General features: G+C 54.0%; 1 protein-coding gene across 1 annotated transcript in view; it reads right to left on the minus strand.

Moving 5' to 3' along the window:
- The window catches only part of PREX1 (phosphatidylinositol-3,4,5-trisphosphate dependent Rac exchange factor 1), a 177,224-nt gene that overhangs the window by 15,820 nt on the left and 148,276 nt on the right, over nucleotides 1-13,128 (minus strand). The window contains exons 17-28 of the mRNA XM_068986839.1: nucleotides 12,615-12,707; nucleotides 11,498-11,646; nucleotides 9,642-9,727; nucleotides 8,484-8,620; nucleotides 7,711-7,822; nucleotides 5,802-5,989; nucleotides 5,340-5,501; nucleotides 4,445-4,655; nucleotides 3,778-4,054; nucleotides 2,982-3,188; nucleotides 1,565-1,653; nucleotides 46-128 (exon numbers count right to left, since the gene is read on the minus strand). Coding sequence (XP_068842940.1) covers nucleotides 46-128; nucleotides 1,565-1,653; nucleotides 2,982-3,188; nucleotides 3,778-4,054; nucleotides 4,445-4,655; nucleotides 5,340-5,501; nucleotides 5,802-5,989; nucleotides 7,711-7,822; nucleotides 8,484-8,620; nucleotides 9,642-9,727; nucleotides 11,498-11,646; nucleotides 12,615-12,707 — 1,794 coding nt within the window. The remainder of the gene's footprint in view (nucleotides 1-45; nucleotides 129-1,564; nucleotides 1,654-2,981; nucleotides 3,189-3,777; nucleotides 4,055-4,444; nucleotides 4,656-5,339; nucleotides 5,502-5,801; nucleotides 5,990-7,710; nucleotides 7,823-8,483; nucleotides 8,621-9,641; nucleotides 9,728-11,497; nucleotides 11,647-12,614; nucleotides 12,708-13,128) is intronic.

Here is a 13,128-nt window from a genome sequence, read left to right on the forward strand (position 1 = left end):
TGGGAAGAACGCAAGGTCAGGCCAGGGTTGGGACAAAGAGCCTACCTGGTTAAAGAGATGCTCTAGGCAGCCATGAAGCTTGTCCTGCTTGTCTGATGGGATCCTCATGTCACAGGGCAACTCATCCCCTGGCAAAAGGAAGAAACCACAGCCATCAACTATTCCTGCCCCATCGCACACCTTCCCAGGCTCTCTCACAAGAAGGCAATGTAGCTACAGAGCTCCGAAACCCACAGCAGACTTGGAGCCTGACAGATCCAGGTCCTAGCTGTGCGACGCTGCACAAATCACTTGACCTCTTTGAGCCTCAGTTTGTTTATCTGCAAAATGGGCTACAGGAACTAAAACATTACACAACTGTAAGTCACTGTTACTATTTTCACTCTGAAACCGAGTGAAGGAACCAGAGCCCACATCTCTCATTCATCCCCCAGCCGTTTCATTGAAATCGCCTTCCTAAAACCTCCCCAGGGGTAGTTTTTGCAGCTGAATAGCTTCTGTGATGAAATATTTATCCAAGTTCAGAAATAGCTGTGATATTTCCTGAGCTTCTTTTTCTTCTGCCAAAGTGAAGTATAATTAAAATTAAATTTTTATGCACAGACACCTCCGGAAGGGCACACACGACAGCAGTGGCAGCAGGAGCCTGGGAACCAGGAGGCCGGGGAGCAAGGATGGTAGGGAGGCTGGTCACCACCCACCCTCTCCCACTCACGCCTTTCGAATTATGAGCCATGTGACTGTCTATCCCTTTCACAAAATAAAAACGTTAAAGGCTGAAATCCATGGAGATTAAAACAAATTTCAGTCTTTCGGTAAAAGTTGCAAGTAACTTACAGTCGAATGTATGTGCTCAGTTGCTCGGTCATGTCCAGATCTTTTGCAGCCCCATGGACTGCAGCCTACCAGGCTCCCCTGTCCATGGGAGTTTTCAGGCAAGAATACCAGAGTGGGTTTGCCCAGGGGATCTTCCCGACCCAGGGATTGAACCTGTGTCTCCTGCATTCGCAGGCAGATTCTTCACCAACGACCCACCCTAACTTATAAATTCTTATTTATGTCTGTCTGTCTCTCCCTCCAGCCATCCACTCACATTTCTCCACCTCTGTGCAGAAATACATGTTCACCAGTGATCCCCAAATATCCTCAATGGTCATTTCTGTGGGAGAGGCTGAGATTCTGACTGATTTTCAGGTACTTCTTTTGTGTTATGTGAATTTTGGGTTTGAGCACATGTCATTCCTGGAAACCATCAGGTGGCCCTATTTTAGCAATGCGGGAGACCGCATCCCACCTGGTAACTGGATCAGGAGTGTTTCTATCTGTTCTGTGTCCACAACATTCACAGAGAACATGAGCTCTACAAGGGCCTGTCTTTTCAAAATGCACAGCTGTGGTCCCAGCACATAACAGGTGTGCCATAAACACATGCAAAATGAGTGAAGGAAAACCATTACCAAACCATGCAAAGCAACTGAAAACAAGAGAATGTATAGGAAAGTGTACCAAAATAAAAACAAACAGCACGATCTCGCCAGGGGACCCCCTCAGCCCTGGCACTCACCGGAGCCCATCTCGTCGCTGCCCAGGTAAGAGCTGTTACTTCTCACGCTGGTGTAGGACAGAACAGAGTCCCGATTGCTGTTACACTCACTGCAGAATGGCAGAGAGGAAGGTGTGAGTCAGCCCTCTGCCTCCCCGCTCAAAGCCTCTGGTCCCAGCATCCGGAACCCACTTTCTGGAGTGTAGACAAAACCCTTGGGTAGATGACGGGCCCAGAGAGAGCACTGTTGGCCAAGCACCAGTGCCAGAGATGGGGAAGTTTGTCCCAGTGGGATCGCTAGGTCCCACCCTGGAGGAACCTCTCTAGGCCTCGGTATAGAAACACAGAGATGGTAGGTGGACAGTGACTCATCTTCATTCGGGTATAATTACCGTCACTGCCCTCGTGGGACAGTCTTGTCCCGAGACACATCTGTACCCCTACACTCGACCACACGGCCTGGCCGGAAACCTTCTAGGAACAAAGACTGTGTGTGCTTAGATTGTGTCCCAGGAACTCAGAAGGTATGGGGGAATCAAAAACCACAACCCTGAAATTCTTTCCTTCACTTTTCTGACAATTAAAAGGAAAAATTGGAGGATCCAAAAATGTCAGAATGGAAACGCAGAGATAAGATCTTGGTCTGTGGACACAAGGTTCCAAGAACACATGGGACCCAGTCAGCCAGACCATCTCATTACACAGGACACCAAGAAACACCAGGCCCCTTGAAGACTGAAAGGCTATAAATGCCGGGAGGACGGGGCCCAAGGCCTTGCCAAATTCTATCAGTTCTCTTTTTGCCCCAAACCATATGAAGTGTCCCTCCAAGGTTCTAGTTTAACCACAACCGTCAGATGTTAGAGAGCCTTTTCACGGGGGGCCACAGCACTGGTTTGTGGTATAGAATTCCATTCACTCCACGGTTTATTATAGGAAATTGAGTTTTCAGCCTGTTCAACCCACTAATTAAGACTTCACCCATCTTGTTAATAATTAACCAGAAGAAAACAATTCAGATCCTCGAGAGTTAGGAGGGAAAAAAAAATAGTCTTACTCCCTGGATCAAGGGAAAACAGTGTTGCAAAAACCTGAGGCCTGACGTTGATTTTAAAACACACAGATCTTGACTTTTTCCTGGACTACATTCCATCAACGTATGGGGACAGAAATCGAGGTGGAAAGGATCAGTGGTGACCCCAAGGGGGCGGGCCCTGAAACATTAGTCTGGGAGGAGGGAGGCTGAAGAGTGGATCCAGGGTGTGCTGTGGGACTCAGATAACTCCCCAGAACCACAAACCACACGGGTAGGCAATAGCACCCTGTCCCACAGCTTCCTGAGAAACGTCCTCTGATTCTGACCTTTCCACAGCCAGGGCCTCAGCTATGCCTCCACACCAAACCCCACAAGACCCTCCCAAGCCAGGCCTGCCCCCACCTGTAGGAGTCCCGGTAGCTCATGGTGTCATGACCCGAGTCCTCCTGATCCTCCTCGCACACCTTGAAGCACACCTTCTTGCTGCCCCCGTGGTCGGTCCTGTCCATCTCGCTCTCTTCACTGACCAGCGGTGGGGAGGAGGCCTCCTCGGCCAAGGTGGGGTCGCAGGACCCACTGGAGGTGGGCTCTGTGATGGTGGACAGTAGCCTGTGGGAGCAAAGACTTGTGAGCAAAGACACAGGCCCCCCGGTCATTTGTCACCTAGAACCGCCCACCTTCTGGATTTAGCCAACTTCATCCCTGAGGAACCATTTCAGCCTCCCTTATGCCCCGCATCATCTAGCCAGCCTAGAACTTCGATCAGAGAACTGAGCGACTTGTGTTGGTGAGAACGCTTTGTTAGGTGGTGCTGTGCGTCCTGCTGCAAGGCACCGAAAGGGCCATCACGTCCAGTCATCTTTCTCTCTCTGCAGTGTTGAAATAATAAAGATCCCCCCAAACCTTTCACCGACAGTTTCAGCCTCTACTGACGATGCTGCCTACATCCATCCTTTCATTAGAGCAGCGGTTCTCAATCAGGGTGATTCTGCCCCTAGAAGGCCTCTGACAACATCTGAAGACATCTTAGGCTGTCTCAAGTAGGGAAGGGAGTGCTACTGGCATCTGGTGGGTAGAGACCAGGGATACCGCTAATAACCACTAATGGACAGGACACCCCCCCACTCCAAAGAATAATCCTACTCAAAATGTTGATGGCCCAGATGTTGGGAAATCCTGACCCTGACACAGGGCTCACCTGTTGATCTGAGTGACATATTGCTTCATCTCCTTCAGGGCCACATCCAGTTTGGTAAAGAGCTGCAGGTAGGCATCCTGGATCTCACGGTCCTCCTGCTTGAGCAGGAAACTCAGGCCTCGGTCCTCCTGGCCAAGGGCTCCACTGGCTGGCCCAAAGCTGCTGTCGTTGGGACCCTGACGTTGTGGGTCCCCATCCGCAGCAGGCAGGCACTTCCAGGATGGGGCAGCCATGGTGGTGATGCAGTGTTGGGTATAGGACATGGGGTTCAGGTGACCTACGGTAGGGAGGAAAAGTTCACAAACCTATTTTAAGGATCTCAGTAAATGAAAAAAGTTTCCCTTTAAAATATTCTTTTAATACATTAAACTGCTTTAATAAGAAAGTTTCAATTTGGTGCCAATACACTCTTAACTACTATGATCATTTTCCTGCCTGGAATGTAGACATGATGGCTGGTACTCCTGCAGTCATTTTATACCATGAGGCATCTTTCAGGATAAAAGCAACATTTAGAGATGGGGGCATAGAAAGATAGGAGGAATCTGGATCCATGATGACCATAGAGCCACCATTCCAGCTCTAGCCTGTTGGCCTTCAGATATGCTTCTGTTTAAGTATTGTACTATGAGACCTGAACGCATTTTTGATGGACACATGCAATTACCTTGCTCTGGGTCAAGGCCGATGAGGGAGGGTTTGCGACCAAAACGGATGCTGAAGGACCTCCCAACTGAGGGAGTGGTCTTGGGGTAGGATACTTCCATGATGTTGACGTGGCAGTTGGTGGGGCAAAAGTCCAGGCCACATAGTGGATGGGGTTCCAGGAGTGCTTGTTTGAAGGGTGGGCTGATCCTGCTTTTTAGCTGAGCTGCAAACTGAGAAAGGTCGGGGGGAGGCATGGGGTTATTACTTAAGGGTCTGGGAATTCTGGCACACCTCCAGTACCCACTTTATCCTAGCTTAGGCCAGACATTCCAAATTGAAAAAAAAATGCCAATAAGTCCAAATGAAAAAGTGAATTCCCCTGCACTGCCTTTCACTGGACCCAGATTTCAGGGAAGTCCTGGAGGAATGTGAGGCCTCCAAGTACCTACCCACCTAGATGTCTCCATTTCAGCTGCACCTGAGGTGTCCTGGAAGAACATCTCTCCCTGACCCAGCATCTGTGAGGTTCAAGTAAGGCTGCCTCCCTATTCCTGCAGAACTTGCACAGGCCCAGGCAGGGGACCCAGGCCAAGCCAACAAGAGCTCTCATCACATTCTATTTCTACTCGGGTTGCTAAGGCTAAAGCTACTGAGGACCATTTTATCATCACATGAAAAGGGCCTGCCTGAGAGCAAAACCAATAAGGAAAACAAAGTCAACAGGAGAGAGGTCCTGTTCTTGTAACAGTGTGGTATCTGTTTGAGTGCTGGATACGACCATACCTGAAGCTTACCTATGGACATTTCGGTAATATAAACCAGTTAATTATCCTGTTTGTTTAAGCTAAGTTGGGTTGGCATTTGACATTTACAACTGAAACACCCTGGGTTGAGACCCTGTAGGGTGTAGGCACCTCCTGGTAGCGGGCGATCCTCTGGCCGATGCTCTCCAGCTTGGTGTCACAGATGGTGCGGAACTCGAAGTGGGACATGGTCCTCATGTTGCTGCTTAGGGCCATGAGCCGCCCACAGTTCTGCACGAAGACACTGTCATTGGCAGCAAAGGCCTCAAGGATCTGCAGAAATATCAACTGCTACTGAGTACTCACTGGGCACCTGGGAGAGTCTTAAGGGGTTTATCTTGAGCGACTACCATACACCTTGTAATACACGTGTGGGTCAGGTCTATTATTGGCCCACTTAACAGATGAGTAAACTGAGGCTCAGAGATAAGAAGTCAGTCTCCTAAGCCCCACAGCTACCAAGTGGAGGGGCAGGAATTAGGACCAAGGTTCCCCAGGCTAACTCAGAGGACATGGGAGTCAGGCTGCTCCACCCACTCCCCCCCTTCAGGGCAGGGCCACAGCCAGCAAGACCTTGGCAGTGAGGCTGAAGCAGCCGCGGGGCTCCACGATCTTCTCCAGCACATGGCACTTGATGCCCGCCGTGCTCACGTACTCGTACACAACGCCGTGCTCCAGGTGCACGTTGTCCACTGTCAGGCTGACCAGAGGGCTGTCCTCGTGCTGGCTTGGCTGGGGGCCCAGGGACATCAGGGGGAAGGCTGGAAGCCAGAGGGACAGGTGACCCTGCGGAGGGGGCACCACCCCACGCCAAGCCAGCCCCCGGGGCCCAGCACCGCAGACCACCTACATTAGCCAGGCGGGGAAACTGAAACCTGTGCTGTGGCTCTTTTCACTTTTGCCAGCCCACTGTCACTCACTCCTTATTCTAAAAGGTTTTTCTTTCAGGAATCAAGCCTTGAGTCTCATTCACAGTCTCTGCGGCTCCGAAAAGGAGACTCGTTTGCCATCCATACCCTCCCCCAGAGGCAAAGGCCTGGCCATTCAGCATGTTTGATTTCCTCTATTTACAGTGACTGGTTCAGGAACAAGCATGTGACCCAAGCTGAGCCCATGAGAGGGAGATCTGTCTGGATCTACAAAGAGAAGGAGACATCCTCTTTTTCAACTGGATTTCCAGTTACCAGAGCCACTAGGTGGAGAAAACAGCATGTAAGAGGGAAACCAACTCAGAGGGAACAGAGCTGAGAACTGGAGAAAATGAAGGCCTCCTCAGTATATGAAATGCTGGATCGAGCCAGACCTGAGCTCATTAACCCTACTCAGCCTTTTTAGTTTGCTGAGCCAGGGTTTTTATGGAGCCCAGTTTCAGTCGAGATTAAGAGGGTCCCAGAGAGACTGTGACTCCTTAGAGGTCACACAGCTAGGTAGTGATGTATCTAGGAAGGAGGCACTTTATGGCATGAAGCGGTTTCCTTCCCACCTGCTCCAAAGAGTACTCTCTGCGCACACACTTCACCCTTTCCCCCTCACCCTCCAGGCTACGTCACCAATTATCAACTTTTTTTGTTCTTTTGTTCGTTATCTCGTTCCCCTCATGTCAGTGCCCTAAGGGCAGAGACCCCGTCTGCCTTGTTCACTCCTGTTTCCCCAGCTCCTTGAACGTGACCTGGCACATAGTAGGTGCTTCTACTTATTGAATGGAAGTTTCGAAACCACCAGCTCTTCCCAGTGTGCTTTACCCTCGTCATCAGTGGGGTCACCCATGTGCTGGGGGAAGGAGGCCCACAGCCCTTTGTTCTCAGAGGGGCATAAACTGAGCTCAGAGCGGGCCTCCAGTCTCTCCCTCTTCCCATCAGCCTGTCTCCTTTAGGACCCCTCTTTCAGGCTGTGGGTGTTTTAGCAGCAAGGGAACAGCTCCTCGAGGGCAGGGAATTTTTTGTTTTATTCCTTACTGTATCCTCCAAACCTAGAACTGAGGCTGACACATAGTAGGTGCCGACTAAATGCCTGGAGTTTGACTGATAGCTCCTCCTCTCCAGTCGCTTCTGTGCTCTTGCTAGGCTGGGGGCAGGAGGAGGCGTGGGAAGATCAGGGGCTTTCAATGCCATGGTGTCTGACAGCTCTGGGCTCCTTGCTGGTGACTTTGGGGTCAACAAAGAAGCAGAGTTTACAGGGATGGCTGGGGAGCTGTTTCCCTGAATCAACCAAGTGAAGAGCCACAGAAGGAAACGCAGGCCTGCTGGCACCTTGATTAGAGCCCAGGGAGACACCGTTCAGACCTGTGACCTCCAGAACAATAACGTAGTAAATGCATGTGGTTTTAAACCACCAGGTTCCTAGTACTTTGTTACGGCAGTGATTGGAGACTGATACAGAAATGACAGCATCGAGGAGGGCTGGATGGGACTGGGAGGAGTGTGGACATAGAGGACCCAGTCCCCACGGGCGTCTCTCGCTCACGGCCTGCCTGTCCCGTTACCTGAGTCGAGCTGGTCTTCCTCTCGGGCCCCCTCACCACCGGGGTCCTCGCCGGCAGCCTCCCGGGCCTCCTGCGCATCCTCGTGGGTGCGGTGGACCCACTGGTACAGGCCCTGTGTGGGGAGCCGAGTAAGGGGGCGCCACGACACCCAGAGCCCAGGTGCATGCTGTCCCGACTCCAAAGCTCAGGGCTGCAGCCTGTTGGCGACACCACCTTCAGAGAGCCCTCCCAGACTTCACTCTGGAAACTTCCTGAGGGATCTCCAGCCACACTCGGCCCTCAGCATCCACAGTCTACGCTCCTCACAGAAGCCAGGGGAGGGGGAGCACTGAAAACGTAAGTCAGCTTCATGGGAGCAGAAAGCTTGTCTCTCCTGTGGCCCCAGGGTCTAGAAACATGCCAGGCAGACAGCAGGTGCGCAGGAAACGCTTATTAAATAAACCAGTGAACCACTGTCCACAGAACCCTGGGTCCCCAACCAAGTACAACATCGATTTCTTATCATCAGTGTGACTAGTTGCCCAACGTGCCTATGTGGTAAGAAAAGAGGGTCTTATCACACCCATTTCACAACTGTAGAAACTGAGGCCATGAGGTTCAGGAAGCAGAAGGGTCCTAGAGCCCAGGCCCAGCTCAGCCCTCAGGTCCGCAGCCCCACCCCACCCAAAACCCTGTGGTGCCTGCAGGCTTCTCCCCAGAGAAGGGAGGGTGCCCTCAGCCTCCATCCCAGTGAGCAGGGCTTCCCTGATCCCCTTGGCTGCCAGGCGGCTCACCAGGGCCTCTTCTTGGCGGCTCCGGAATGCCTGGAAGTGCTCCAGGACCTCTGAGGCTCCGTCATTCATCACATTGTTGCCATTGACCTTCAGGATGCACTGGCCGGCACAGAGCCCCGCAGCCGCAGCCTCAGAGCCTAAGGGGGACGGGAACGCTTGAGGCTGGATGCCAGGCGATGAGAGGCCGGGGCGGTATCAGGCAAGGGCGAGTAACCAGATGCACCTGTCCCTCACCCCACACCAAAGGGCACCTCCATCCTCCCACCTCGCAGCCACTCTCCACCCCGCGCCAGTGGGCAGGACAGGCACTGTCATTCCCATTTGGCAGAAGAAGAGACTGAGGCTCAGAGAAGCCGCAGTGAGCCCAAGGTCAGGTGGCAAGGGAGGCTGGCCTTGAACCCAGGCACATGTCACTCCAGAGCTTCGTCTCCTTCGCGTGTGTGCTTGCTACTCACTTCAGTCGTGTCCAGCTCTTTGCAACCCCATGGACTACAGCCCGCCAGGCTCCTCTGTCCATGGGATTCCCCAGGCAAGAATACTGGAGTGGGCAGCCATGCCCTCCTCCAGGGGATCTTCCTGACTCAGTGAACGAACCTGCGTCTCTGGCCCTGCAGGTGGATTCTTTACCGCTGAGCCACCAGGGAAGCCCTCTTCTGCTTTAGGTCCCACAACAACCCCATGACACTGAAGCCAGGATCAGCCCCATTTTGCAGATAGAGAAACACAGGCTCAGAGAGGCAAAGTGGCTCTCTCAAGTCATGTGTCTAAAAGAAGCCAGGTTTCAAACCCAGGTCTACCAGGCTCCAAGGGCATGTTCTCTCAGCTGTCCCATGAGTCTCAAACTGCCACATTCCTGCCTGGCAATAAGGAGCTGGAGCTGAAGAAACGCTGCCCTGTTTCGAGTGAGTGTGCACTTTTCTCACTTTGCCACAGTCCTCACCAGTCCCTAGTGCTTCCTTTCAGCTGCCCATGTGTAGCTGCCCAACCCCCATAGGCATGCATATTTACAAGCCTTGGCTCCCAGCAAAGAAGGTAAGTGCTAACTGTGCGCTAAGAGGCACAGGCCTGGAGCTAACTGGGCAGGTGCCTCTGAACTCCTACACACACAACAGACTGGCCTCCCAAAGCCCCACTCCATGTCCCTGGGCTCCCACTCACCTCTCCCCACCGCGTAGACATATGGCGGGGCTGCTCCACGGATCTGGAAGCACAGCGCCTCTGGACGGTCGGGGACTTTGACAATCCTGCACCGAACAGAAGCTGCCATAAGGTACAGCAGTGTCACTCCCGAAAGAGAGCCCAGGGGGCCACCAGGGGAGCCCCTGCCTCCCGGGCTTTTGGGAAATCCAGCCCCAGACAGCAGCAGCACCAGACTTTCCAAATGCATAGAGAAACCTCGCTCAACCAGAGCGCACAGAGCAGGGCCTTTGATTCCTCAGAACCAGCCAGCCCACCTTTGGAAAGTCCGTCTGTGCACCCTCCTAACCCTTCACTATCATCCTCTGGGTGAAAAGAGGCCTTGTGGCCACCAGACCTTGGTGAGTGCATATTTTATTTAATAACCACTTACTTGGAGGGTGACAAGTGACCCCCAGCACATCTGGGTGCTGACTCCAGAAAAATGTCCACGTGTCCCCCAGAGCTCACGATTTGAAAGCCCAGAAGACTCAGCCACTCTGTGGGTGAATCACCAGGGCAGAATGGGCAGCCCCTGCTCAAGATCATTATTAATCCAGGGGCTTCAATGTAGCCATTGGCTTCCCTGTCTAAGGCATGTCCCCCACATTAGGCCTTGGATCGTCCCTACCTGCCATAAAAAGCCATCTTGGGAGCCTGTTCTCAAACCCCAGGTATTTCTGGAACTTGAAGCGGGCATGTTCCACCATGGTGATTTCTCCCACTTCTATATACCAGCCAAACCATCAATCATGTCCCCGAAACTGACAAGCCTCTGAACTGAAAGAATGCTATTTAAAACTTTCAATCACTCCCATCAACAGAAAACCAGGAGCATCTGCCTTAAATAGAAGGGAGAAGCCAAAAGCAAACACGTAGGATTTAAAATAGAAAACGCTCCTCCCGGTGCCTCTATCTGGTACGCGACCACTTCTCACCGCGGCTGGGAGGGGCTGGCTGGCAGCCTCCTCTCGATGCTTCCTGCTTCCGCCCCCGCCCTGACAATCTAGCCTCCACCTGCAGCCAGAGAGATGCTGCGCTGCCCAGGACCTGGGTCAGATCATGCCACCCCTCCGCTCAGAACCTTCCAGTAGCTCCATGCTCCTTACTGTGGGCGCAGGTCCCACAGGGCCTGGCCTCTACTGTCTGACCGACCTCAGTGCCCACCCTGTTCCAGCCCTATCAGCTTCCTCACTGTTGCTCAAACATACTAGCCCCAGTGCCCCCCCAGGGGGGCCTCTGCACTTGCTGTTTCCGCTGCCAGCAAGCCCCCTCCTCCAGATGTCCCCCTGACCCCCTCCCTCACCCCCCTTCAGGTCTTCACCTCCGTCCTCAGGGGCATCTCCCTGACACACATCTCCTCCACACAGCCCATCTCCTGTCCCAGCTTTATAATGGGTTGGGTAAATGTTCGTCTGGATTCTTCTATAAGATGTAATGCAAAAACCCAAACGATTTATGGCCGACCCGATATATTGGTCCACACTCACTACCTCCTGGTACGTCCCTCCCTTTCCTGCTTTGACTTTGTTCGTCTCCTGCTCTAGCCTCCAAACAGACTGAGATCTGCGAGGAAACGGATCTATGCAGACGGGACTGGGTCCCCCGAGCCCGAAACACCAGCGGGCACACAGCAGACACCCAGTAAGCACTGTCAGCAGTAAGCACTGTCAGCTGAACAGAGCCAGCAGCACCTTGGCACGTGCCTGCGGGAGGACCCGCCAGCCACGGGGTCCTGGGTCAGCCGGGCACCCCCCACCACCACCACCGCCCCTGGGACCCGGGCAACTCATCCCGAGAGGAAGGCCCCCAGACACCCCGCCCCTGGAGACACTCACTCTTTGGCCTTGGTGGCTACCAGGAGGCGCAGCGGGCGGCGGGAGCAGAAAGACTGGTTGAGGATGGCCTCCACCTCAGCCAGGGGCCGCAGGAACACCAGATCCTCGTTGATGGAGAAGATCTTCCTCCCCACCTGCAGGCCGGCCATCTGGGCGGGGGCGGGGTGGCGAGGGAGACGAGCACACCAGGTCACTGACCCCCTCTCCTCCTCACTAAGGAGCCGCTCGATTCAGGGGCGCAGAGTCACCAGCCCCAGGGACCAAGCAGGACCCGAGTGAGACTCCCCCCGGGGCATCCTCACTGCCCTCTGTGGTAAACAGTGAGGCGGGCTGGTGAGACCCATGCCAGCCAACGAGCTGTGAAGGGAGGCCTGTGGGGGCCGCTAACGGCAAAGACATCTTCCCTGAGAAGAAGCTTCCAGCCCGCCCCTGCTTCCTGCCCGGCTCTGCAAGGACACGAGGCATCGACCTGGGGTGGCCACCTGGTGACCACGAGGCCTTGGCCAGCAAAGGTGAAGAGATGTCAACCCTGAACCAAGACTTATAACCACCTCCTTCTAAACTGCTTACATCACAAGAAAACAGAAGCCCTGGGGCTCCAGCCACTGTCAAGCCCAGCCTGCGGCTACTACATGCAGCCAAACGCCTTCCTGATCGCTATAAGGAAGCAAACAGAGCCCCCTGGAAAAAGTGGCCAGCGCCTCTCTCCCAGCCATCTGCACACCCCTGACAACAGCTGAGAGGCCCTGGGGCTGAAGCCTTGGCCTCCCTCCTCCAGACTTCGTATCCATCTCGGAGCAGCAAAACAAACCTGCCTTATTCCGGCGGCTGGTTTTTCTATAATCAGCTGAGGCCCCGTGCGGTTTTGTTTTTTTTTTTTTTGCGTTTGGCCCCTGCAGGGCCAGCAGGGGGAGCTGGTGGTCCACACTGGGAGGGCAACCTGGATCCCAGGGGCTCCATCACTAGTTCCCAGAGACCTGGACTCAGTCTCCCCAGGAGGACAAGGAGGCAGGAGGAACCACTGTCATTCCCGGGCTTTCTGAGCTGGAGGAGGGTGCCCCACTCTCCTGTCCGCACGCAGCCCGGGAGCCGGGGTGGCCCCTCTGAGCCGCCTCACCTCCGCCAGCGAGCCCCTCTGGACCGACTTCACCACCACAGCCTTGTTCTTCTCCTCGATGTCGAAGCCGTAGTCTTCCTCCTGGGGCAGGATCTGAGGGTTCGAGGCAGGAGAGCTAGTGAGACAGGGAGGGGGGCCTGGAGCCTGCCCCAGCTTGGCCCCCACGGGGGCGGGTTGGAGGGGACCGTGACCCAGCGGCTCCTCATGTCCCAGACCTCCTTAGACTGGGGCTGGGAGTGGGGTGACCATGTATTCATTTAGCTTTCTTGGCCTGCCTCCCCTTTCCTCCTCCCAACCTGAGGACAGAGCCTCCTTATTTATTATGCTCCACTGTCTCCCCATCTGCTGCCACACTGCAGGTGCTCAAGAACAGCTTACTGCCTTAATGAAATAAGTCAGACCCCAAAGTGTCCTGCCACCCAGAACTCAGGGACAGGAAGGGGGTTTAGGGAGGAGCCGTCCCGCCCCATCGCAGGACGACAAGAAGGGTGGGAGGTTTGGGGGCGTCCGTGGT

Source organism: Capricornis sumatraensis, chromosome 15, assembly GCF_032405125.1.
Source record: "Capricornis sumatraensis isolate serow.1 chromosome 15, serow.2, whole genome shotgun sequence".
Classification (NCBI taxonomy): domain Eukaryota; kingdom Metazoa; phylum Chordata; class Mammalia; order Artiodactyla; family Bovidae; genus Capricornis; species Capricornis sumatraensis.